General features: G+C 43.3%; 1 protein-coding gene and 1 long non-coding RNA gene across 4 annotated transcripts in view; one reads left to right on the top strand and one right to left on the bottom strand.

Annotated features, from left to right (window-relative positions):
• HELB (DNA helicase B) overlaps positions 1 to 24,342 on the bottom strand; it is a 76,644-nt gene extending 52,302 nt beyond the window's left edge. The window contains exons 1-4 of one of the 2 annotated variants that reach the window (XM_073555479.1): positions 23,992 to 24,342; positions 17,382 to 17,717; positions 16,074 to 16,261; positions 2,998 to 3,870 (exon numbers count right to left, since the gene is read on the bottom strand). In XM_073555479.1, coding sequence (XP_073411580.1) covers positions 2,998 to 3,870; positions 16,074 to 16,261; positions 17,382 to 17,717; positions 23,992 to 24,322 — 1,728 coding nt within the window. In that variant the 5' untranslated portion in view covers positions 24,323 to 24,342. The remainder of the gene's footprint in view (positions 1 to 2,997; positions 3,871 to 16,073; positions 16,262 to 17,381; positions 17,718 to 23,991) is intronic. The other variant, XM_073555480.1, reaches the window with a different exon arrangement.
• LOC141059191 (uncharacterized) overlaps positions 20,998 to 27,554 on the top strand; it is a 29,571-nt gene continuing 23,014 nt past the window's right edge. The window contains exon 1 of one of the 2 annotated variants that reach the window (XR_012222396.1): positions 20,998 to 21,136. This is a non-coding gene — a long non-coding RNA (uncharacterized lncRNA). Of the gene's footprint in view, positions 21,137 to 24,181; positions 24,330 to 27,554 lie in introns of those variants that run through there. The other variant, XR_012222395.1, reaches the window with a different exon arrangement.

The raw sequence follows: 27,554 nt of genomic DNA, 5'->3' as shown, positions 1-27,554 counted from the left end.
ATTTTTTTAGATTGTTTTTCATTATGACTACGTTCAGAAAAATGTTTGGAAACTAGCAAGTCCATTTTTTTTCTCTCAAATGGTATATCTCTGGCTATTCAACCTTGTTTTCAGATCCCAAGTAATCTCTCCTACATGCCATAAATTACAAGGGCACTGCAACAAATATATAACAAACTACGAGTCATATGTTCGGTATTGATTTGTAAAGTTTTCGATAGTCTGATGGCCCCGTCACACACAGAGAGATCGCTAGCGAGATCGCTGATTTTGTGACGCATCAGCGATCTCGCCAGCGACATCGCTGTGCGTGACACACATCAGTGACCGCCCCCCCCCCCCCCCCCCCGGGTATCGCTGATCATGCAGGATCGTCCTGGGCCATTTTTTGATCGTTGGTCTCCCGCTGGCCAGCACGCATCGCGCGCGCGGCTCTTAGAAACCCGCTGTTTACCTTAGATACCAGCGTGCACGGTGGTTTCCAGGGTAAACAGCGGGTATCCGAGAGCCGTGCGGCTCTTAGAAACCCGCTGTTTACCTTAGATACCAGTTTGCTCGCTGGTCCTGATCGCTGGAGGGGCTGTCTATGTGACAGCTCACCAGCGATTAGCATAACGATGTCCCAGCGATCCCATCCATGTCGGATCGTTGGTGGGATCACTGGGACATCATTATGTGTAACGGGGCCTTGAGGATGCAGACTTTACCAGTCGGTAATATATTGGCACAATTAAGACAGTTAAACACTGATAACACCCCATCCTCTTGACTCATGTTAGTAATAATTGTTTACTAACCCTAGAGGATCCAATGTCTGCACAAATTAATCTTTTAGGTTCCTTGCGCATTTACAAGAAAAGGGGGATTCACATATTCTGTTATTTTAGGCATGCATGTGCTCAACATTGGACAATTGCTGAATCCCCCATGGGCTAATAAACCACTATTCTTATTTTTCCAAAAAGGAGTGTGGTCTTCATTTGTTATTTTACCAGTAATTATATATTTTATTCATTTTCATCTTTTACATTTTATAATTTTAAAGACGACAAAAATCGGCCAATGCTAAAGTTTGGGCACACTACATGGTTAGCACCTAGTACCACCCCCTTTTGAAAGTATCACAGCTTGTAAAAGCTTTTTGAAGACAGTCAAGTGTTTTTCAATTCTTGTTTTAGGGATTTTCATCCATTCTTCCTTGGAAAATTCTTCCAGTTCTGTGAGATTCCTGGGTCGTCTTGCATGCACTGCTATTTTGAGGTCTAGCCACAGATTTTCAATGATCAGGGGACTGTTAGGGCCATTGTAAAACCTTCAGCTTGTGCCTTCTGAGGTGGCCTGTTGTGGATTTTGACATGCGTTTAGGATCATTATCCATCTGTAGAAGCCATCCTCTTTTCAAATTCAGCTTTTTTACAGATGGTGTTATGTTTGCATGAAGAATTTGTTGAAATTTCATTGAATCCATTTTTTCCCTCTACCCATGAAATGTTACCAGTGTCATTGATTGAAACACAACCCCAAAGCATGATTGATCCACCCCATGCATAATGGTTGGCAAGATATTCTTTTCCTGAAATTTTGTGCACTTTCTGCACACATACCTTTGATCATTGTGGCCAAATCTATTTGAACCTCATCAGTCCACAGGATTTTTTTCCAAAATGCATCAGGCTAGTTTAGATGTTTTGCATACGTCTGACTCTGAATAGTATGGTGAGGACGCAGGAGAGGTTTTCTTCTGATGACTCTTCCATAAAGGCCATAATTGTGCAGGTTTCTATGAACAGTAGAATGATAAGTCCAGAGTCTCCTAAATCTTTCTGTAGGTCTTTTGCAGTCAAGCGGAGGGGGGGGGGGGGGGGTCAGATTTATCTCTAGCAATCCTACATGCAGCTCTCACAGATGTTTTGATTAGTCTTTCAGACCTTATCTTGACCTCCACTTTTCCTGTTAACTTCCATTTCTTAACTAGATCTCGAACTGAGAAAAGGGCAACTTGAAAACACTTTGCCATCTTCTTATAGCCAAAAATGGGCCCATTTGGTCTTGTAAACTGTGGTGTCTGTTCACTTGGGATGCATCTTGATAGCGCTGGGCAGCTCGCCTGATCTAATAGAAGGGCGTAACTAATAGGCTGTTAACCTGGATGCTGTGCATTGCCATATTTTGAACAGCGCCACATAAAAGTCTTCATTGTGCATTTATATACTAAGCAGCCGCCCCCTCCATGGATTGGTAGGACGTGAGCGGCTGTCTCATCTGCATTCTTGCACCTGTGTTGCCGCCATCTTAACTATATGGGTCCACTGCATCCTGATGGTGCATTTGTTTGGAGGCCTTGGCAGGTAAGTATCTCTGCCTTTTTTGTTGTATTTTTGGAGGATTTTCAAGTCCTCTTTTTGTGCTATTGCTGTTTAGCATCTTCTTATAGCCGCCTACTTTGTGGGCCTTCACCATTTTCAGAGTGCTAGGCAGCTGTTTAGAAAAGCCCATGGCTGCTTTTTTTGGCACAAGGTTAGAGTAGGCTGGGATAAAGCTAGGAAATTTGCATCATCTAGCCTTTCCTAGTGATGACAGTGAACAAGCTATAACCCTAACAGGCTAATCAAAGTTATCTGAGCACACAAATCTGCAAGAGTGCCCAAACGGTTGCATTGGCCCATTTTCCCTTTTGTAATGTTTAAAATGTAAAAGAAGAAAATATATTTTACATTGTGCAAGAATTACCTACTGCTAATGATGTACATTTGCTTTGTTTTACAGGAAGGGGTGAAGTGACAACCCATCAGCCAAAGACACTTAGAAGAGTGTCCATGTACCAGGGGTCATTCAGCACATTGCTTTGTGGCTACATATATATTGATGTTTTACACTTATGTAAAAAAAAAATATAAAACATTGTATAAATGAAAAGTTGTACAATTTTCTATAAAATTTGCTTTTCTACATACACGAGGAAACAAAAAGAACAAATGTTGACAATACACCGTGTACCTGATGCAAGGTGGCAGCTGGAAGGCCAGTTTTTTTCTTTAGTAAAGAAGCAGCTTTTCCCGTGGGTGCAGTAAGTAAAACACGTATAGAGTCGTTATGTTTGGTGCTGGAGGCCATGGTGTCACAAAACCATTCTTGTGAAGCATCGATATCTTCTTCAAGGGCTTTACAGGCCTGTTCAACTTCATCACTCTCCTTCTGCATCATGGATTTGAACACTAGACTTACCACTGTGGTTTTCCCACACCCACCTTTCCCACTTATAACGGTCACTGGGTTTGCCAAAATCATTTTCCCTGCCTTCTTTTGGTCAGCATCCAGTAACTTTGGACATTTTGGCTCTGAAGAACATTCAGGCGGCTGCAATAGTTCGATGCCCTCATCAGATCCGTCACCTATGACACAGCCAAGTGCAGCAGTCGGACATTGTGAAGAACTCTTGTTATTGGGCTCTTCTTGCATCTCATTTGAGGACTGATCATCTCCAAATATATCATTTTCATTAATGTCTATATTCCAAGTCTTTCTCTGCACTATCTTCTGGATATATTCTGCGATGTTTACTTCATAGCAGTACAAGCTATACAGAAAAACCTTTTTCTGTTCAATCACCACAATCTCATACTCCTTTAGGAATTCTAGAGCTTCCCATGCAGCTTCTACTGACATGTCCTGAGACTTAGTGACTGCATTAGTAAGCTCAGAGAGGTCCACATATGTATCACCTAGCTCCATGCATTTCTTCTTCACTTCTCTATAGATAAGTAATGCATTGGTCTGCAGGGCTGGGATAGTTTCCAGAAGATCTTCACACTGGCGAAAACTTTCCCATGTCGCCTCACAGCCACAAATGTGCAACTCTCGATAGATTATCTGTCAAAATGAAAAACATTTTTTTTATTGCCAAAAGAAAAAAAATAAAACCAATACATTCAATGCCTCTATTTTTGCCAACTGTGCCTCATATGCTTGTCCTAAATTTATTCAGGAGAACGTCAAGTGAAGCACATTTGCAATATACATAAATTTATAACTGTCAATAGTTTTATATATACATTACATTTTTCTCTGCGGTATAGTCCAATGCAGTTTCTCCTGTGCCTAAAATCTTGGTCCACCTGTGGACCATGAGGAGAGGGGAGAGGAAGAAGGCTTCCTAGTCAAGTGAAAAATGCTGTTGTCCACCCACAAAAAGTGAAGAGACCAAAGCTGCAGAGAAGCGACTAAAGAGGCTAAAAGGGTGAAAAGCTGGAGAATGGCAGTTTTTGGATTTCCGTGCATGATTTATTATCATGGGGTAACCTCCTTAAAAGGGATGAAGTGGAGATGAGAGAGCTGTATCCACACATCCATCAATTTCAATAACCACATTTTAACCCTTTTACTACGATAAGAAATTTTTTTTACGGAGCCCGAACCATATCAAGCAAATGTCAACTATATAGCCAGCATCTTGACAGCAGTAGCAACAGCTTGTTGACAGCGGCATTTCAATTACATCACTGCACACCGGCTCCGATCGTCCCCTACAACGCAATCACAGGGAACCAACAGGTTGAAGTGGTAGCCCTGATGAAGGACCATGTGACTGTACATACCATAGGAAAATAGCCTCACCAAAACCTTGTCAAATGACAAATACACTAGCAGGATGCAGAAGGCCCCTGCTGATAAAGGAAGGGTCAGCACAGGTGCAAGCTACTGATAAAAACAGCCACCCACTCACCTGGCAAATTATGAAGGGGTTGGCTGCCTAGTAACAAAAATGTACACAAATAGGGCTTGGTGAGGCTATTCTCCTATGGTGTGTTTTTCTGAAATTTTTCTGTTTTTGAAACTAGTTTTAAGACTCGCAAGCATGAGGACCCTTGACGTTGGGTTGCGACCAATACCTCATTTAATGTATTAAATGCATTGTTTTATTTTTTTTTTTTTTATCTTTTATTGCACTTTATCATTTTTTTGTAGGATGCAGCTAGGCCTCATTATGTTGGCTTGGTGTACTGGGGTGTCTGTCACTGTGTGGTGCATATATATAGTGCTGGACAGTCCGCCTGCTAATACTATGGGCGTGATCAATAGGTTGTTATCCAGAAACTTTGCATAACACTTATCTGTGTGACTGGCGTTCTATGCAAGCCCTATTTGTGTGAGGTTTTGGTGAGGCTATTTTCCTATTATATGTTTGTCCTGAATTTTTCTATGTTAGCGGACCCTGTAACTGCCATTGTTGGTCCTCCTAAGAAGCTCAGTCTTAAAGATTTGGGTCTATTTAGTGCCAATTGTTATCGTCTTAACCAAAGGGGCATTGATCACGAGATTCTCTGACTGAGGTAGGGTCTTTAGGCTGCTCTGCATTATTACCCTATAAACCATGCCTCTTTTATAAAAACTGCACAAATTAGTACTAAATGAAAAGGCCCTTATATCTGAAGCTGTATGACAGTTAAAAAAAAAAAATAAAGAAATGTAATATGGAGTCCACCAGAGAGAATAAAATAAAAGCAAAAACAAGCCACTTCAGACCTGGTGACATGTCGTTTTAAAAAAAAAATAAAAATTAAAAAATAATGGGGGAAAACAACGTATTTGGTGTGACCTCATCTGTAAATTGTGATCTATCAAACTATAGAATTATTAGCATACATTAAACAACCAAAAAAACAAAGCGTTAAAATTCAAGGGTCACTACTTTTTTGACACATCACTCCCCAGAAAAGAAAAAAAAATAAAAACACAACAACAACATCACATGCACACTAAAATGTTATCAATAAAAATGAAAGCTCAGCGTGCTGAAAAGAAAGTCATCACATTTTTGCAAAAAGTGACCGGGAGTGCGATTTTCAAATCTGCAACATGTCAATTACTCTTGTGGTAAAAACGCATTTTATTTGCAAAAATTTTCCCCATAGACCTGAATAAGATGAGGAAAACTCAAATGTGTCCCATCGCATTTCTGCAGCGGAAACGCTATACAACCGATGTAATCTATCAATAAAGTTTTACCAAAGTAAAGTAACGGCAAGTTTCCAAAACAAAGCAGCTTTATTTAATACAGGACATACAAAAAAAGGGAAAAACCGCAGCCGGAAAAAAAAAAGCAGGAAAAAAAAAAAAAAAAAAATGCATGATAAAAAATGCGTATGAAAAACTCAATGAAAAAACACAAGTGACCTAATTGAACTAATTTGTGCAGAAAATATGCAGCATCAAAAAAGCATGAATTATCTACAGTGAGTACGGAAAGTATTTAGACTCCTTCAAATTTTTCACTGTTTCATTGCAGCCATTTGGTAAATTAAAACAAAAGTTCATTTTTTTCTTATTAATGTACACTCTGCACCCCGTCTTGACAGAAAAAAAGAAATGTAGAAATTTTTGCCAATTTATTAAAAAAGAAAAACTGAAATATCACATGGTCATAAGTATTCAGACCCTTTGCTCACTATTGAGTAGAAGCACCCTTTTGAGCTAGTACAGCCATGAGTCTTCTTAGGAATGATGCAACAAGTTTTTCACAACTGGATTTGGGGATCCTCTGCCATTCTTCTTTGCAGATCCAAGTCTGAGGTCCAGAGCACTCTGGAAGAGGTTTTCATCCAGGTTCTCTTTACTTGGCCGCATTCATGTTTCCTTCAATTGCAACCAGTCGTCCTGTCCCTGCAGCTGAAAAACCCCCATAGCATGATGCTGCCACCACCATGTTTCACTGTTGGGATTGTATTGGGCAGGTGATAAGCAGTGCCTGGTTTTCTCCACACATACCGCTTAGAATTATCACCAAAAAGTTCTCTCTCTGTCTGTTCTGTCTCCGACATAAATAATGGCTCAAGTGTTTATTTTTATAGCATAAATTCAGTGATAATGCTCAGTTTGCCATACAGTTTGATGTGCATTTTTTCCAGCTCCAGCTAGTGGCCAAAAATAATAACTGCAGTGTTATTCTCTTCCTGCTTTCGTTTCATTTTCCCTCCAACTCCCACTGTATCATGGGTAAATTTGCAAGGGATTATGGTCTAATCCAGCCCCATTTCCCTGTCCAGTCCTCCATTTTCAATCTGCTTGCATACTGGAAACACCTCATCCATCTTTCCCCCAGTGTTAGCATCGTTGGTAAGTGACACGCTCCCTTTATATATCATTATCTCCCATATTGGCCAGCTTAGATAGTTCCCTTGTTCAGCTATTAGTGCAGTCATGTACGTTATGTGTTTATGTATTTTCTATGTACCCGGCACTGATTGTCTCTATGTATTTCTGTTTATAGTTTCACCTCATCTATATACCTACGTTCAATAAAACACAGATTCAACTACAGTCTCCCTTATTGGACCCTTATATAGCGGTTTAGCTGCTTGCTAAGCTATTTGAATCCCGTTCATTTAGTGAGAGCATGACAGTGAAACAGCGGCTTTCCAGCTAGTGGGAATACAGAGAGGAGCTTTCCATCTTACAGGACCCTAGTAAAACACCGGCTCTCCAGCTAGTGGGAAATAGAGAAAAGAATCTTCCATTCTGCAGAGGCCAGTTACACAGCGCTATCCAGCCAGTGCAATCCAGGGAAAAGACACCCCTTCATCCAGCTTGCAGAAACTAGTGATGCTGCAGAGATCCATCTAGTGAGATTCAAGTCACCGGCTACAAAGAGACCAACACAGCTACAGCAATTTCTGCTCAGCCAAGCATCTGTCTAAGACACCATGTCCCACAAATCACACAGGACAAAATCTGCTACATCCGTCTCCTCAAAGACTGTATCTATTAGCAGCGCGGTCGCCATTGCCTGCGCAAACGGTGAAACCGCCAAAATGCGAGCAAGCTTTGTTGCAGAAGAGATGGAACTTAAATTAGAGAAAGCACGCTTAGAAGATCGAGAGAAAGTCACGCTTAGAAAGAGTTGAGCAAGAGAGAAAGACGCAGTTAGAGAAGACACGTGTGGAAGCCACCTTAGAGAGCCTAGCAGTAAAAAGAGAGGCTGCTGCAGCATTGGCCGAGGCGGAAGCACTGGAAGCCGCACACAACCCTGAGCTGCATAGTCGCAGCAGTACGTCAAGTCTGAAGTTGCCACTGCAAGATTCACCACAACGCACATCTCAATATGTTAATGAACTTCCTGATCCAAACTATAACCAAGATCACGACACATCCTGTGGAACAAGTGAGAGTCATCATGAGGCTCAGCTCCAGGAAAACATAAAGCAAAGCAACTCTCCTGTCTTCCTTGCCCCTCACCAGGTAACCAACGTGAATCACCTTGCATGTCAGACCGAAGCAATACGATACCGGCTGGCGCCACCCTGAGGATACTAACAGGTATGATCGCACCTCACATCACCATCAGGGTGACCCATCACCATTATACTCTGCTGACAACCGGTTCACATCAGAACTTGCTAGGATCTTCACACGAGGTGATCTAGTTGCCAAGGGACTCATGAAATTCACGGACCACGCTGAAGGTTACAGAGCTTGGAAAGCATCCTTCCAAAATGTTACCAGAGACTTGGGGCTAAAAAACAGGGAATAGATAGACCTCTTAGTCAAATACCTGGGAGAAGAGTCAGTCAAACACGCAGTAAGGATCAGAGACATTAACATACACCACCCTCTTATAGCAGGGCTGTGGAGTCGGAGTCGGAGTCGGTGCTCATTTTGGTGGAGTCGGAGTCGGAGTTGGAGTCGGTATAAAATGGACCGACTCCGACTCCTAAAATATATAATAAATTGGGTACAGTAATTCAATGCAGGATGTGCTGAATATTTTTTCATAGGAGTTTGGGAAAGTTATGAAATGTCCTATAAATGGCTGTTATATTCCTGATCTAAGGCTACATTCACACACAGCGTTTTTCCTGTGTTTTTTGAGGATACGTTTTTCAGCTGCAAAAGCTGATCATCTTTTTAAAAAACTGCATCACCTGAAAGGTTTTTGAGCTCATAGATAATGTTTTCAATAGCAAAAGCAGATTAGAAATCTGCTCTATCCATTTATCCATATCTGTCTATCCATATCGTATCTGTACCAAAAAGAATGAAAACCGGGTAGTACACCAATATATATTCTGTTCTATCTAAATATCTTGATTATTGGATCATAAAAATGATTAAATGTCTGAGGTTCACATTGTACTACAATACATTTTTCACTTAAACATAAGCAATATGTGTGGGAGTCGGAGTCGTGGAGTCGGAGTTGGAGTCGGTGTAAGGGAAATTGAGGAGTCGGAGTCGCAGGTTTGGCTTACCGACTCCACAGCCCTGTCTTATAGGCCTTAAAGAGATCTGGAAGAGGCTAGATGAGTGTTACGGCTCTGCAGAGGTAATAGAGAGAGCCTTGTTCAAAAGAATCGATGATTTTCCTAAAATATCTAACAAAGGTCTCCCAAAACTTAGAGAGCTAGGAGACCTGCTACAAGAGGTCCTAGTTGCCAAATGTGAAGGAGACCTCCTGGGACTTGCATACCTCGACACAGCCAAAAGGTGTTAACCCTATAGTCCAAAAGTCGCCCTATAATCTACAGGAGAGGTGGCTCACACGTGGCTCCACGTACAAATACAAACACAGTGTTTCATTCCCTCCCTTCTCCGTTTTTGTAGACTTTATACACCAACAAGCGGCAATCAGAAATGATCCCAGCTTTGACTTTACAACGTCATATGCCGCAACATCACCAGCTGCAAACCCACGCAGAACATCTGTGGCAGTGCACAAGACTAATGTTTCTTCTCCAAGTTCCAATTACAGGTCTGCTGGCTGCTCTCAGAGACAAAGGTACGAGAACCTGACAAGCAGTGCACGCTTCCATCAGAAGCCTCATCCTCTCCTGAAATGCACAGCCTTCAGAGGAAAATCTATGCCAGATCGCAGAAGCTTCCTGAAAGAGAAAGGTATCTGCTCCAAGTGCTGCTAATTCACCACCCATCTCGCCAAGGATTGTAAGGTCAGTGTAAAATGCACAGAATGTGGCACCACGGATCATAACACTGCACTACACCCTGGCCCAGCTCCATGGAGTGCACAAAACACACCAGCTGACAGTGAGCATGGCGGGGAGGAAAAGAGCACTGATGCAGCTACGCCAGAGATCACTTCACAATGTACTGAAGTCTGTAAAAGGGACAATAGACAGTAGATCTTGTTCAAAGATATGCCTCGTCAGAGTGTACCCAAAGGGCCATAGAGACGAAGCTGTGAGACTGCATGCTATCTTGGATGATCAAAGTAATCAATCCCTGGCTAGATCAACATTCTTTGACCTATTCAACATTAAAGGACCAAACACTCCTTACTCATTAAAGACATGTGCAGGTACTGTGACAACAGCGGGCAGGGAAGCTACTGACTACCAAATTGAGTCCCTAGACGGAAAATTCTGCCTGTCACTACCTACAATCAGAGTGTAACCAGAGCCCAGACAATAGATCTGAAATCCCTACACCAGATGTGGCAATCCATCATGCTCACTTAAAACGCATAGCACACCTCATACCGGAACTCGACCCTCAGGCACAGATAATACTGCTATTGGGAAGAGATATCCTGCAGGTTCATAAAGTGAGAAGTCATATCAATGGACTCAACAATGCTCCCTATGCCCAAAATCTAGACCTAGGATGGGTTATAATAGGAAACTTATGCTTGGGACACATGCACGCCCCATTGTTATGAATGGGTCACCGAGGAGAAAAAAAACAAAACAAGCTAAGTCACAGAAAACCAGAGAGGTTGGTAACTATGCAGATTGCAGAACCCTGATCCTAACCACAAAACTAGCAGCAGCCGTTGAGCGTACCTACGATGGTCCTAGACGCTTCGTCACAGCCGAGGACTAAATAAACCTGAAGCAAGAAAAGGGGAAAACTAACTGCCCCAGAGCAGACCCCAAAGGAAAGACAGCCCCCACACATGTATTGACGGTGAAACAAGATGAAAGCACAACACAGGCAGGAAAATAGGCTGAGCAAACGATGGGGCCCAAACTAACTAGAAAGGATAGGAAAGGAAAGACACTGTCTGCAATCTGCAAAAAACCCTACAAAAATAAAGTCCAACACTTCAGATGGCAAAATTAACCCTGAAGTCACTAGACTTCTCCCACTATATCAGCACTCTGAAATAGTCTGAGACAGAGCAAAAAGAGGCCAATCTAATAAGGGACAAAAAGCAAATTGGCAAATACAGATAAATAAGAGTGGAAATTTAGCGCAGCCCCAGCCGGGGCTGGCTGACCACACAAAAAACTGAATAGACCAACAAAATCAAGTGTGAACATTAGCAGAAAAACTTAGCTTTAGATGACTGGAACAGAGCTGAAAACCAAGACCTGACAAGCCAGAAGGAATCACCAGCACCAGACTAGGGCGTCGGTCGTCTTAAATCCAGTCTGAGATTCCTGAGGTCCAATTGTCATCCTCATCAGGTGGCAAATTTCTACTGATTAAATCAGCCTCACTACCTTCAGAGGGAGCCTGGAAGGAGAACTCACAACTGGTGGACCGAAAAATGAACTCAACACCCCATCTTCTGTGACAAGTATGCTAACAAATACACTGGAGAAAGGACGCCCATCTCTGTTTCAACCTTGCCAAAACGAATTCCATATTAAGGAACTACCACACAGCATCCAACTATCCAATCCTTTAATAGACTTTACTCATGACAGCAGTATGATGTCAGGAAGCTATGAGGATCAGTCTTCCAGAGAACTAAGCAAGACAACCAAGTAGCAATGTCGGTAGAGGATAAGCTGTTCTTAGAGGTAATGAACAAAGGGCTCGTAAAAGAGGAGACCAACAGCTGGGTCGCACCTCTTCCCTTCAGAACCCACAGACCACATCTACCAAACAACAGAGATCAGGCAAACGTTTCTCCTCTCTCAAACAAAACCTGCAAAGGAAGCCAGAGATGAGAGATCACTTCTCCTTCATGTCAAAGATATTTGAGAATTGCCATGCAGAACTAGCTCCCACTCTCAAAGACTCTGAAGAATGCTGGTTCCTACCCATGTTTGGAGTATACCACCCTAAGAAACCGGGCCAGATTAGAGTGATGTTCGACTCCAGTGCTACGTTTGATGATGTCTCCCTGAATGATGTTCTACTGACAGGACCAGATCTCAATAACAAACTACTGGGAGTACTTATGCGCTTCCGTAAGGATTCCATTGCCTTCATCGCTGTCATCCAGCAAATGTTCCATTGTTTCCTTGTGAAAGAGAGACAGGAACTTCGTAAGATTCTTCTGGTACAGAGACAATGATCCTACTAAAGAAGTCACAGAGTACCGCATGAGAGTGCACATCTTTGGCAATAGCCCTTCTCCTGCAGTCGCCATCTATGGACTCAAAAGGTCAGCTCTAGAAGGAGAAACAGAATACGGGTCAGATGTCAGACAATTCATAGAGAAAGACTTATGTTGATGACTGTCTGAAAGCCATGCCTTCAAATGAGACTGCCATCAGTCTTCTCAGGAGAGCTCAGGAGATGCTTGCTTGCTCTAACCTCAGGCTTCACAAAATAGCCTCAAACAGCCAAGAACTCATGAAAGCATTCCCTTCACAAGAGTTGTGTAACAGTGTCAGAGACCTGGACCTGGGGTCAGACCCCACACCAATGCAACGCAGCCTTGGGCTTCTCTGGAATCTACAGTCAGACACTTATCTTTCAGGTCAGCCAGGAAGAAAAGCCTTGCACACGCAGAGGTGTCCTGTCTACCATCAACAGCCTGTACGATCCCTTAGGTTTTGCAGCTCCTGTTACTATACAAGGCAAAGCCATACTAAGAGACTTAACCAAGGAGTCTTCTGACTGGGATGCACCTCTGCCACCTGATAAGAGAACCCAGTGGGAAGCATGGAAAAACTCTTTAGCAGCTCTTTCCAACCTAAATGTGCCAAGGCCATACACCCCTGTGCCGTCTACAGAGATACAGAGCCAAAGACTGTATGTATTTGTAGATGCTTCTGTCAAAGCAATTGCTGCTGTTGATTATCTCAAAACTGTGGACTCCAAATGTCAAAGCCACATTGGATTCGTCGTGGGGAAAGACAAACTTGCTTTACAACCAGAGCACACCATACCAAGGTTAGAACTTTGTGCTGCAGTCTTAGCCGTCGAGTTAGCAGAGTTCATCACATCCGAGATGGATATCGACTTGACACAAGCCAAGTTCTACTCAGACAGCAAAGTAGTCCTGGGATACATCCACCATCCAAAACAGTGGCATTACATCTCCACGAACCAAAACCCTGCAGATCATGCAACTAGAGCAGTTGACGCAAGTCGACTAGAGGGCACAACATGGCTCTCAGGACCAGAACTATTGTACACTGAGGAACGTTGTCCAGACACCTTTGAACGTGGGAGAGAGGACTCAGGTGCTGAAATCCGCCCTCAGGTGTCTACACTCCATACAAAGACTCCAGCTACTCTCCTAACCCAGGAAACAGGACTATCCAGTGCCCCCTCCAGAAGGATTCGACACTAAAGACCTCTACAAGCGCCAAAGGAGGCAGGTACAAAGTCTTGCCAATGCATTCTGGGACAGGCGGCGCAAACAACGCTTGTCTACCCTGCAGCCACGGATGAAGTGGCAATCTACCAGGCCTAATCTTCAGATTGGTGACCTCGTCCTTGTTAAATACTGCCAAGCCCATCGGAACCAGTGGCCACTTGGACTAGTTACTGCTACGTTCCAGAGTAAAGATGGCCATGTCCGCAAAGTCGAACTCAGGATGGCCAAAGGAGATGGACCTAAGACATTCTCCAGACCAGTGACTGAGCTGGTCCTATTGTTATCTTCGGAGGATAAGGATTTCCGACATAAATAATGACTCTTAAATGTTTATTTTTATAGCATAAATTCAGAGATAATTCTCAGGTTGCCATACAGTTTGATGTGCATTGTTTCCAGCTCCATCTAGTGGCCAAAAATAATAACTGCAGTGTTATGTCTCTTCCTGCTTTCATTTCATTTTCCCTCCAACTCCCACTGTATCATGGGTAAATTTGCAAGGGATTATGGTCTAGTCCAGCCCCATTTCCCTGTCCAGTCCTCCATTTGCAATCTGCTTCCATACTGGAAACACCTCATCCATCCTTCCCCCAGTGTTAGCATCGCTGGTAAGTGACACGCTCCCTTTATATATCATTATCTCCCATATCGGCCAGCTTAGATAGTTCCCTTGTTCAGCTATTAGTGCAGTCATGTACGTTATGTGTATATGTATTTTCTATGTACCCGGCACTGATTGTCTCCATGTATTTCTGTTTATAGTTTCACCTCATCTATATACCTACGTTCAATCAAACACAGATTCAACTACAGTCTCCCTTATTGGACCCCGTATAGCGGTTTAGCTGCTTGCTAAGCTATTGAATCCTGTTCATTTAGTGAGAGTATGACACCATCTCTTCAGACCAGAGAATCTTATTTCTCAGACTGAGAGTCCGTCATGTGTTTTTTAGCCAACTCTTTGCGGGCTTTCATATGTCTTGCATTGAGGAGAGGTTTCCATCGGACCACTCTGCGATAAAGGCCTGACTTGTGGAGGGCTGCAGTGATAGTTGACTTTGTGGAGCCTTTTCCTCATCTCTCTACTGCATCTGTGGAGCTCAGTCAGAGATCTTGGGGTTCTTCTTTACCTCTCTCACCAAGATTATTGCTCAGTTTGGCTGGATGGCCATGTCTAGAAAGACTTCTGGTGGTCCCAAACTTTTTCCATTTAAGGATTATGGAGGCCACTGTGCTCTTAGGAACCTTGAGTACTGCAGAAATTCTTTTGTAACCTTGGCCAGATCTGTGCCTCACCACAATTCTGTCTCTGAGCTCCTTGGACAGTTCCTTTGACCTTTTGATTCTCATTGGTGTGACATGCACTGTGAGGTCTTATATAGACAGGTGTGTGCCTTTACAAATCAAGTCCTATCAGTTTAGTTAAACACAGATGGACTCCAATGAAGGAGTAGAATCATCTCAAGGAGGATCACAAGGAAATGGACATCATGTGACTTAAATATGAGTGTCTGAGCAAAGGGTCTGAATACTATTTTCTACATTTCTGTTTTTTCAATCAAAATGGGGTGCAGAGTGTACATTAATGAGAAGAAATAAAAACTTTTTTGAATTTACCAAATGGTTGCAATGAAACAAAGAATGAAAAATTTAAAGGGGTCTGAATACTTTCCGTACCCACTGTATGTTCATGATAGATGATCGTTTGCTGATCCATCGGAGGTTCGTTTTGTTGGGATCTTCACCGATCCCAGGAACGGCGGTCAAGCATGCACACTACTGCTCTATTCCTTTCCTATGGGACTGCCGGAGTGATGTGCTCAACTATTTCCAACAGTCCATGCTCGACAATGGGTTACACAGAGATGGCTCTGCAGAGCTCTGTTCTTGGAACCACTGGAGGTCCCAGCAGTCAGACCCCTTTAATTTCAATAACACTCAATTTAGAGGGAGTGGCAGGGAAAAATGTCAACCGAAGCCTTATTACTTTGTATAACGCAGAAACCCAGGTGCCTGCACTAATACAGCGCTACTTGGATTTATGGAACTGATTTTACATCACAAAACTTTCTACAACAAAATTACTGAAATGTGAATATACCCAAAGGATGCATAAAATATCATTTTCGGGAGCGCATCATCCTGTGTAAACAGGACAGGTCTAAACATAACGACTGCCGATCTGTAAACACTTACCAATCAGCAAATCGGTTATTGTAAACGCACCATTAAGGTCACATACATACATTTTAAACAAAGCAGATATAATGACGGCTAAACATAAGGTGCAGTTATAACATTTTGAAATAGGATTTATTTCAGCTGGAGGCAGCAGCCATTGTTGGTCAGCTTTACGTTACCTGCAGAGATGAGAATTGAGTAGATTGCCCAAAATCATTGAGCGCATTAACAACACGGGCAGCATTGCTATTGTATTGTGTAGGTTTTCATTCACTGACTATGGCTAATCGCATTGGCTGTTTCACTAGCACATAGCAGGAACATGTTCAAATAACACTCCGTGAAAGAATGTCAAAAACCAAGAAACAAGTGCACTTACCAAACCAAACCCAAGTTTCCAAGGATCGACAGCCAACATATATTCAATGGCATACAAGGTGTCATGTGAAGATTCCTGATCACTAACATCCAACGTGAGCAAGCTTCTTATTTTGGAAGGTAAAAGTTTTGGTAAATATTTCATCACCAGAGGAATTTCTAATGCCAGAAATGCCATTGCTCCAGACTCTGCATAGAAGGAGAGTTTGTTAATTGTTCATTTCTATTCAATGACATATCAACATTCGTGCTGCATGTACCGTCCTGTACTGCTCTCTAATTACAGAGGCCAACGAAGGAGCACTGGACCAGACCCAAGGAGATAAACCAAGTGTTTTATAAAGACCTTGGAGTCCTGGACTTGCTCAGTTTTAGGTTAACAGCAGTCACACTTGGTATTTTAGGGATTTTGTTTATTTTTAAAGGGGTTGCCTCATCTTCTTAAAGCAACAATCCGGTGATTGTTTGTTTTTTTGTTTCTTAATTTCACCCCTGAAGTGGCATCATTGATATATGCTCCCTGCCTGCATTAAAATACTTGCAGGTCATAGTCTTCTGCTGTTCACGGCGCTACTTTGGTCCTCTACGGCTAATCGCTTTGGTGTTTGCTATGTGATCCGGAAGCCACTTTTCAATGTAAGTCTTTGAGATCTAGAACAAGGTATTTAGATTTACACTAAGCGCTCGAGACCATTACCTCCGATTTCTGGTCAGCAGATAGCTGAGGTCACAAGATGGTAGAGCAGGACCGGAGCATGACTGGAAAGAGTTGAAGACTATGGATGGTAAGAATTTTGCTACAGGCAGGAAACAGACTTTAGTAAAACTACTATTGGGGTGAAATTATAATTGGAGTGCTGCCTTTAAAACGGGATAAACTGCAAAGTCCTTTTAAAAATAAGCAACTTTGCAATTTACATCTTATTAATAATTAGAATGGAGGGATTTTTCATTCTATAGTTTACGACTCTCTAGCCACCACCTCTGTGGCAGGTCTTCTAGGCAAAGAGTGCAGTACTTGAATGTTTTTTGCTTTAAACCTTGCAAACACTGCTCTGAAGTTGGCCAGGTCCAGTTTCCCTCCGATTCATCTTCCTGCAGAATAACAGAGCGCAGAGTGTGGGTCTACCGAGCTGGAGGTCTGAACTGTCAATCATCAGGGGCGCTCTGCCCCTTCTTCCCACTGGCATGCAGGAAGCCAAGAGGCTTGGGAGTTGTGCGAAAGAAAAAATGAAATCACCCCTCTAGGCAGCATAAGCTGGTAATAAATCAGTTACACTACACCCAGATAAAATCATAAAACACACACCGGAGTTTTCAATCTGTTTCAGGATATTTGGGATATTCGCTGTGCCAAAGTTATTTGCCTTCTCTTTCCATGTGCTAAAGGAAACAGGAGGGTAATTTGATAGCCAGTCCATAAAATGCTTTCGATGGTCATCGGATACCCCACATTTGTTAAGAAACAATGAAAGAATGGATTGCTCTCCAAGGCCATCTTCATCCAGTTCATATGATGGTGGTTCTTTGGCATAGCTCTGAAACTGATGCGGTGTCACTTTTACACTGACAGTCCACCATGGATCATCCAGTGGAAAACATCCATTCACTACGTACTCATGGGAGTCTGCAGTTTGAATTTTTACTGCAATAAAACAAAAAAATGAATGCATAGTGAGTCCACCGATGAAACGTGGCATTTATCTCATACATGACATCAATGCACAGGAAGAAATAAAAGTTTCCTTCTCTGCTTAAAGAGATTCTCTGGGAAAAAATATAGAGAAAGAAAACATCACTACATTCCGAAGTACCTTTAATGAGCAAATCAGACTTCTATGCCTAGGGAGGTAATTAATCCAGTATTTAAATGGCTGCAATCTTGGTACACAGAAATCTGTCCTACAATGGTAATAGTATAAGTGCTGTGAGCATGTGCAGTAGGGTCTCTGCGCCAGTGACCCAGAGATAGAATGACAGCACATGGTGTAGGCACACTGTGTGCACAACTATAAGGCAAGTGGGTATTTTGACCACATCATTCTTTTTATGCAGATTTTCCAACTCCAAGCTGTATACACTTGCATTGGGCAGCTCATTTTCCTCAGGCAAAATTGGCCAATAAAACTCCAGAGATTTGAGAAGAATCGAACATGAAATGCTCAGGAAGCAGTTATCCTCCAAAACTGCCATACTTCAGAACTGGAACCTCCCTGGAGTGCCCAGAAGTACAATGTATTCAGTGCACATAGACGTGGCCGAGGTATGGGAGGTGAAAGCGGACCACCACTGAACAAGACAAAGAAGGGGAAACGTCAAGACTGGGCCAATAGATATCTGAAAACAGATTTTTCATAGGTTTTATGAACTGATAATATGAGAGTGACTTTTGACAGATCAGATGGATGGGCTCATGGTTGGATCAGTAATGGGCAAATACCTCCACTTAACTCTGACGCCAGCAAGTTGTAGGTGGGACACTGCTATGGGCTGGGATTAATAAAGAGGAGCGAAAAGGACTTTTTCAGGATGAAGATGGATACAAAATTAACTTCCAAACCTACTGCCAGATTTTAGTAGACACTTTCTTCAAGCAGTGGTACAGGAAAGAGTCTACATCTTTTAAGAAAACTATGATTCATATGCCGGATAATGCTCCATTGTTTGGTTAGTCAATAAAGATGAAAGCATAATGAAACAGCCCCTTCCTCACCTGACAAACTCTGCTGAGAACTCGTTGGTCCTTCTTAAACGGGAGATTTACTGTGAAGGAAACCAGTAGTGATTAACAGTAGTGGATAGCAGTGTGAGAAGCTTGTTCTTACCTCAGCACTCATTATCTCCAGTGTCTCCAGATTAAACAGACAAGGTGGACAGAGTTTGTAAGCAGCCTATTACCTTAGCACCAATGGTATCTCCAGGTGTTAGATCAAATAGACAGGGTGGACAGAACACAGTGTGAGAAGGTTCTTCTAACCTCAGCACCACTGGTATCTCCAGTATTAGATTAGATGGACATAGTAGACAGTAGTAAGAGAAGGTTCTACTAACCTCAGCACTACTGGTATCTCCAGAATTAGGTCAGATAGACATGAGCGAATTTGTTCGACTTTGGTTCCGAATACGATTGGAATAGAATATTGTTTTTGCAATTTTCGACGAACACAGCTGAACGTCATTAGAGTCAACGGGAGTAGAAAATACCGAATATGTTCAGAACCGATCATAAGACATACATTTGGCACGAATATTGTTTGACTATAGCTCGAATATGTCAACGTCAGACTCGGGGACAAAATCTGAACAAATTCCCTCATCTCTACTCAGCACCACTTGTATCTCCAGTATTAGATCAGACAGACAAGGGTGGACGGCAGTGTGAGAGGGCTCTTCTAAGGCCAGGGTCACATTGCATTAAGCAGTCCGTTAGACGGACTGCGTTACACCGCGGTATAACGCGGTGTAACGCAGTCAGTTAACACTGCCATTGACCCCTATTATGTGGCGCATCATGACGCATGCCGTAAAGCGGCACGCGTTTGCGATGTGCCGTCATTCAGTGACCGAGCCTCGGACGCGGGCTGCAGCGTCTGAGGCTCCGTGACCGCTAGCGCTGATGAATCATCTGTGCGCGATCGCGTTATGCTATACCGTTAACGCAGCCCATCAACGCTATGCGTTGAACGGGCTGCATAACGCAATCTGAACCTAGTCTAACCTTTGCACCACTGGTATCTCACAATATCCACAGGAGACACTTTATCCTACACAAGAAGAAAAGGGACAGAGCCTTCAAATCCAAATGCTCACAAGCACTTCTCATGTTAACATTCTAGGACAAGTTTCTGAGTGAAGGCAGTAGAAGAAAGCAAAAACAAAAGAAGGAACTCGTAGGGTTAGTAAATCAGTACCTGGACAAATTAGAAACATGTAGGGATAAAAGGCTTACCTTTGAAAGCTGTGCAGTAGACAGGCACAACTCTACATTGTGGTGTACATAAATGATGGTGCCAGCATCCTTATCCTCTGCTTTGAGTTGCCACACGTAACAAACGTGCAAGAATTCGGATAGGCGAATTAAAATAGTGTTTTCACTACTCAAAATGATAACAGGACATCCAACAGTAATGTCTAGTAATGTCTCGTAATTTACAAGAACGCAAATTACTAGATTTGCAATGGAATATAAATCGGGCTCCTTTCTCAAGTACAGACAGACTTACCTACAAAGTTAACTTAACTACAAGCCTCCCGGTGCTCTAAAAAGCATTGCTATTGGAGACTATTATAAATAGGATTTAGGTTTATATATCATTGTGGGTATCCAGTTGTGAAGAATATGGGGTGGGGGATTTAATGGCAGCTTACAGTTGCAAATGCTGAAGGAGGATTATAATAGGACACCTGGCTCATCAGGTGGTCCAGCTGCACCAGCTAGTATCCAGGCTCAGACAGGATGAACACCTGTGAAGCCCATGCTTTGACCACTTCATTCAAACTTCCTGCAGTCAGATAAGATTTCATAAGGTGATTTAAGGAGTTTATGGAGCTATTGTTCATCCTAGCCACGCACCAGTTACATTTTCAAGATCTCTGGAACAGGACAAATGCATTCCAGGGTTTTGATCCCTTCTAGCACCCCAAGGTGGAGAGATATGCCAAACGGCTAGTAGAAGCCAGGAAGCAAAGCAGTGTTTGGTCTCCAAGCGTTACAGGGCCTGTCCGGATCAGATGACGCCAGAACCGCCATCCTATGACCTTCTGTTGGGAAGTTATGATATTTCATAGGTTTTGGGAGATTTAGCTACACACACACCCCGGAGGGGGATAAGGACCATCCCCAGGGCGGAATAGGGTGTGACCAACCAAAGGTATAAAGGCTTGTGTAAGGTCATGTGCTCACTCTCTTTGTGATGCTTGCGGTTCTCTTTTAAAGGAAGAGCCACATCGAGTAACGTGCTGAGCGGAACTCTGTCCCTTTCTGGATGCCGTATCCTCTGTGTGAACTCTGCCTTGTCCTGGATTCCATGCCTCTCAGTGGACGCGCTGCCCTGTCCTGTCCTGGTGAGTTCTACCATTTCCTTCGAGCCATCCCTCTGGCACTAGCTATTGCGGTATGCCCACCCCTCGGGCCTGCTTCTAACGGTCCTTGTACAGGGGTCGGTTTCACCTGGCCAGCTCACTCGGGGTCGGTCGGCACCGCGAACCAGTGGGTCTACTTCAGGATTCGTGACATATTGTATATTTATAACAAACTGTTGTGGGATACACCAGGCTTCACTCTGCATCTGCCATCTTACACAAATAATCTTTACAAATCTTAAAGAGGCGGCAGCCTTCTTCAGCGGAAAGATCATATGCCCCAGGTGTCTTGTAAAGCACATTCCATTCTGCTACCAGGAAATGAAACAATTCAAGGCAATCTGATTCAGGTGCATGAATGTATCTGATCCAATTTCGTACCAGCGGTGTCATCCTCATGCCTCCTTGGGTTCATGTGTCATTGTTATGGTACATGAGCCCTGCAGCCAATCAGTGGCCGCTACTGCACTCTCACTTCCTTTGGACAAACCTCAGACAGACTGAAGAAGTGAGTGTGCAGTATCCTATTAACAGCCATTGATTGGATGCAGGGCTCCCGTGACACAATGTCACACGAACTCCTGGGGACCAGGCGCCAATATAGAATCGCTAGAATAGCACAAGTGTGTGTGTGTGTGTATATATATATATATACACACACACACACACACACATTTTACTTTTTAAGGGGTTATCTACCCAATTTAAAAAGGAGTTGTCCAGGAAGTGGACCATCCCTTAAATACACAAGTGTACTACCCAGTGTTAAGTCGCTTTCTGCTACTGCTCACAGTATTCCGGTTACATTAAGTTATCACCTATCCACAAGGCAGGTGTTACCTTAGAATACAAGGGAATCGTGACAGAGGGTGCATCACATACATTCACTAGGAGTTACTGAGAATGACTGCAGACTTTTCCTTTTAGACAGGACAACCCCTTTAACATAGATAGTATTATTAAAAAAACACATACTCAGTTCCTGTGCTGTTCCAGCAGTGTCAGCACTGGAATTCCCAGGGACTGTGTGACATTATGCCACGTGATCCCTGCGGCTAATCAGCATTGGCTTCACTCTCTGCACCTTTGGACAAATCAAGACATCCTGAGGAAGCGAGAGAACAGCTGCAGTTCTCACTTCTTCCGGATGTCAATTACAACCATAGGAGAGGAAAGGGAAGCCAGCGCTGACTGACCACAGGGATCGCGTGACATAATGTAATGACCACAGTCACAGCAGTGACCGAGCAAGGCGGATCGGGGGCCTGCCGACGCCAGCGAATACATCAGCAGGATGTGCGTCTTAAGACGTACATTCAGGCAAAGTGTATTGCAGTGCACAGACCCATCAGGTGGGTACCCCACAATATACACTGAAGGACAATCTGAGGCCAGCAGATGAAGTCAATGTGCACGTAACCAGGGTCACAAGGCAGTGACTTCATGCGATCCCATCGCCTGCATGATGAGGTCAGCTGCCAACTTGAGGTTCGGAGGGAAGGTGAATGTAGTATTTTTTTTTTCTTTTTTTAATCAGTGAGTGCATGGTGTCCGAAGCCATATTACTGCATGTATGACCATGGGCCGCACATTATACCACTGCATGTGTGACCATGGGCCGCGCCTTATATACCACTGCATGTGTGAACAAGGGCCGCACATTATATACCACTGCATGTGTGAACAAGGGCTGCACATTATATACCACTGCATGTGTGAACAAGGGCTGCACATTATATACCACTGCATGTATGGCCATGGGCCGTGCATTATACCACTGCATGTATGGCCATGGGGCCGTGCATTATACCACTGCATGTATGGCCATGGGGCCGTGCATTATACCACCGCATGTATGGCCATGGGGCCGTGCATTATACCACCGCATGTATGGCCATGGGCCGTGCATTATACCACCGCATGTGTGGCCACGGGCCGTGCATTATACTACCGCATGTGTGGCCACGGGCCGTGCATTATACTACCGCATGTATGGCCACGGGCCGTGCATTATACTACCGCATGTATGGCCACGGGCCGTGCATTATACTACCGCATGTGTGGCCACGGGCCGTGCATTATACTACTGCATGTGTGGCCACGGGCCGTGCATTATACTACTGCATGTGTGGCCATGGGGCCGTGCATTATACTACTGCATGTGTGGCCATGGGGCCGTGCATTATACTACTGCATGTGTGGCCATGGGGCCGTGCATTATACTACTGCATGTATGGCCACGGGCCGTGCATTATACTACTGCATGTATGGCCACGGGCCGTGCATTATACTACTGCATGTATGGCCACGGGCCGTGCATTATACTACTGCATGTGTGGCCATGGGCCGTGCATTATACTACTGCATGTGTGGCCATGGGCCGTGCATTATACTACTGCATGTGTGGCCATGGGCCGTGCATTATACTACTGCATGTATGGCCACGGGCCGTGCATTATACTACTGCATGTATGGCCACGGGCTGCGCCTTATACCACTGCATGTATGACCATGGGCCGTGCATTATACATGGAGTTCTATTAAGTGTGCATTATACTATATGTACTGTGTATTATATTTCGGCTATGGGGTCCGATTACTTCTATGTTCGACCCTGATGAGTATACTGGTTTATTTTTTTCTATAAACTAAAGAACAGGCACAACGGGGGCCATATGCCAGGATGGGGGATATATGTATATCAGGATGGGGCCAGGATTGGGGATGCCCATTAATGAGCACTGCAGGTGGGATAGAACCTGACCAGGGAGAATAACACAGACGCCCCCCAGAGGCAGAGCAGGAAGTTACAGTGACGGTCCCTCACGTGACATTACCTCTGCTGCTCGGCACCCTCCAGGACTTCAGTTGTTTGGCTCCTTCTTCTATTTCATCTGCGTCCAAGAACTCCGGTTCCGAGTCCGGCCCCTCACTTTCCCCGCCATTGTCCCTCGCGTCCGGTTCTTCATCCTTCACTGGCAACAGGCGACCCCTGAGCTCTATGCAGCCCCCGCGCTTCTCCCTCCATCCACGACTGAAAGACATTCTACCACTATCTGTCGTTCCAAATAGCCGCCCTCCACACCGGAAGTGACGTATCGAAACTGCTGAGCCGCGCGTAGAGCTTGTTGCGGCAACAGCGGTCGCCGGAGCAGTGGCGGCGGACATTTTGTTGGTTGGTCTTTTTTTTGTGCGTGGTACAGATCAGCAGCGACACATTACCTAAATGCTACTGCGCATGTCTCCAGCCTGTCTACTGTGTCACGCAGCCGCACACTTGGCACTGTTCACACTTGCGTTTTGCAGTTCGGTCTCAATTCTAGGAACAGCGAAATAGAAATTGTGCGGCTAACAAGCCCAGTGTATAATAGACAGGACCCCTTGGCTGTAGCGCCTTGTTCTTGCTATTACTCAAATCAGAAAAAACTATTTTTAACCCCTTACCTGTCAGGAGCTTCTCTGCTTTTGGACTCTCGGTTCTCCCTCTCCTGATTCCAGGAGCCATGACTTATTTTTCTGTCCCCATAGACGTAATGTACATGGAAAACATGAATAAAATTCCACGTGCGGTGAAACGGCGGAATACCGTGACCAATGATTTGTTTTTGAGGTTTTGTATTTACCACATCCATTGCACGGTAAAAATGGCCCCAAAGTCTTACGAGATACAAGAATACAAATCCAGCGAGCCCAATCTTGTAACGTTTTTTTTTTTTTTAATTAAGTGACAAAAAAATGGAAATGTGTAAAAAATAAATGGCTTGTGTCACCACAAGACCCCATGACGTTTCACTTTTCTGTCAGTTGCGCTGTGTGAGGCCTTGTTTTTTATGGGGTGAGACGATTTTATTAGTGACATTTTGGGGTTGACACGATGTTTCGTTCGTTTCTTATCAGTTCTAGCATTTTGGGTTTTTTTCTCTCTATAACTTTTACCAGACAAGTGCATTTAATTTATATTTTGATTGAACGGCTTTTTTTTTTTAACATAAATGTTTTTTTCTTTTCAGCTATTAACCCCTTCACCCCCAAGCCTGTTTGCACCTTCATGACCAGGCCGCACTGTACAATTCTGACCACTGTCACTTTATGAGGTAATAACTTCAACAGATCCCACTGATTCTGAGAATGTTTTCTTGTGACATATTGTACTAAATGATACTGGTAAAATTTGTTTGGTATGACTTGCGCTTTTTTTTTTCAAAAAAACAGAAATTTGGCGAAAATGTTCCCAATTTTCAAACTTTTAATTTTTATGCCCATAAACCAGAGAGTTATGTCACACAAAATAGTTAATAAGTAACATTTCCCACATAACTACTTTACATCAGCACAATTTTTTAAACCTTTTTTTTGTTAGGAAGTTAGAAGGGTTGAGTGGACCAGAGTTATCTCATTTTTCCAACAAAATTTACAAAACCAATTTTTTAGGGAATTGATTTTGGGTCCCATATGACAGAAAATACCCAAAAGTGACACCATTCTAAAAACTGCACCCCTCAAGGTGCTCAAAACCACATTCAAGAAGCTTATTAACTTTATTAACATTTTACTTTTCTTCACAAAAATGTTACTCTAGACCCATTTTTTTATTTTCACAAGGGTTACCATAGAGAAAATGGAATCCAAAATATGATGTGCAATTTCTTCTAGTACGCCGATATCCCGTATGTGGGGGAAAACTACTGTTTGGTCACATGGCCGAGCTTGGAAGGGAAGAAGCACCATTTGACTTTTTGAGCGCAATAATGGCTGGAATCAAGAGCAGACGCCATGTCATGTTTGAAGAGCCCCGGAGGTGCCTAAACAGTGGAAACCCCCCATAAGTGACCCCATTTTAGAAACTATAGCCCTCAATGATTTTATCTACATTCAGGGCCAGTTTTAGGTAAAGTGGGGCCCTAGGCAAAGTTTAAAATGGGGCCCCAAATGCTGACATATTGCACATCACACAGAAGCATTATGGTTGTAGTTACATGCGCTGAGTTCATGCCGCTAAACAAGCGTGATCGACAATATTGAAATCATTCAACACTTGTTTCCTGGCTTCTTTCCACCATCTGAGAAAGAATGATGGGGACAGAACAATCACTATTAGATCACTATGTCTCCATACAGTATCATGTTATCAGCATCATATCTACAATTTACACCGGCGATGTGCTGCTGAGAACAATGATTTTTGTTCCGGCATAAACAATCCAATCACTCAATGAGTATGCAGCATTTTGCCTGTTTAGTATAATACACCCCATAGTCCTCCATATATTATAATGTGCACCACAGTAATCCATATTGTAAAATGCACACTCCATAGTCCTCCATATTATATAATGTGCCCCATAGTCCTCCGTATAGTATAATACACTCCCCATAGTCCTCCATATAGTATTATACACTTCCCATAGTCCTCCATGTAATATAATGTGCCCCATAGTCCTCCATATATTAAAATATGCTCCTCAGTCCTCCATATAGTATGGGCACTGGACTATGGGATGGCGAATATGTATGATGGGTATATGGGCATGGGACTCTGGGATGGAGGATGTGTGATGGGTATATGGGCATGGGACTATGGGATGGAGGATGTGTGATGGGTAAATATGGGCACTCGACTATGGGATGGAGGATATGTATGATGGGTATATGGGCACGGGCCTATGGGATCGTGGATATGTATGATGGGTATATGGGCACGGAACTATGGGATGGAGGATAATTATAATTTGCTATAACTAACCACAGTTAGTTACTATGCCCGGGCAGCGCCGGGCTCTTCAGCTAGCAGTATAATATAGTCCTCCATATTTTAAAATACACTTCTCAGTCCTCCACATAGTATAATACACTCCTCATAGTGCTCCATATAGTATAATGCACCACCGTAGTCATCCATGTAGTACAATTCACTTCCCATAGTATAATGCACCCCATAGTTCTTCATATAGTATAATGTATTCCCCAAAGTCCTCGATACAGTATAATGCAGCCCACATATAGTATAATGCAACCACCCCACAGAGTATAATGTAATCCCCCCATAGAATATAATGCAGCCCCTCTCATATAGTATAATGTAGCCCCCTCATAGAGTATGATGCAGTCACCCCTCGTAGAACATAATAAATGTAATACAGCCCCCCATACAATATAATGTAGCCCCAAATAGAATATAATACAGCCCACCTCCCCATAGAATATAGTGCAGCCCCATCGAAGAGTATGATTGCAATCCTCCGTCATAAAATGTTATACAGCCCCCCATAGACTACAATACAGCCCACCTCCCCATAGAATATAATGTAGCCCCCCATAGAATATATTGTAGCCCCCCATAGTATATAACACAGCCACATAGTATATAAAACAGCATCCCCCATAGAATATAATATACACT

This window comes from Dendrobates tinctorius, unplaced genomic scaffold (genome assembly GCF_039654945.1).
Source record: "Dendrobates tinctorius isolate UK_male_01 unplaced genomic scaffold, ASM3965494v1 ptg000224l, whole genome shotgun sequence".
Lineage (NCBI taxonomy): Eukaryota > Metazoa > Chordata > Amphibia > Anura > Dendrobatidae > Dendrobates > Dendrobates tinctorius.
Note: the sequence above shows the minus strand (reverse complement) of the source record. Positions and strands in the feature narration are given on the sequence as shown.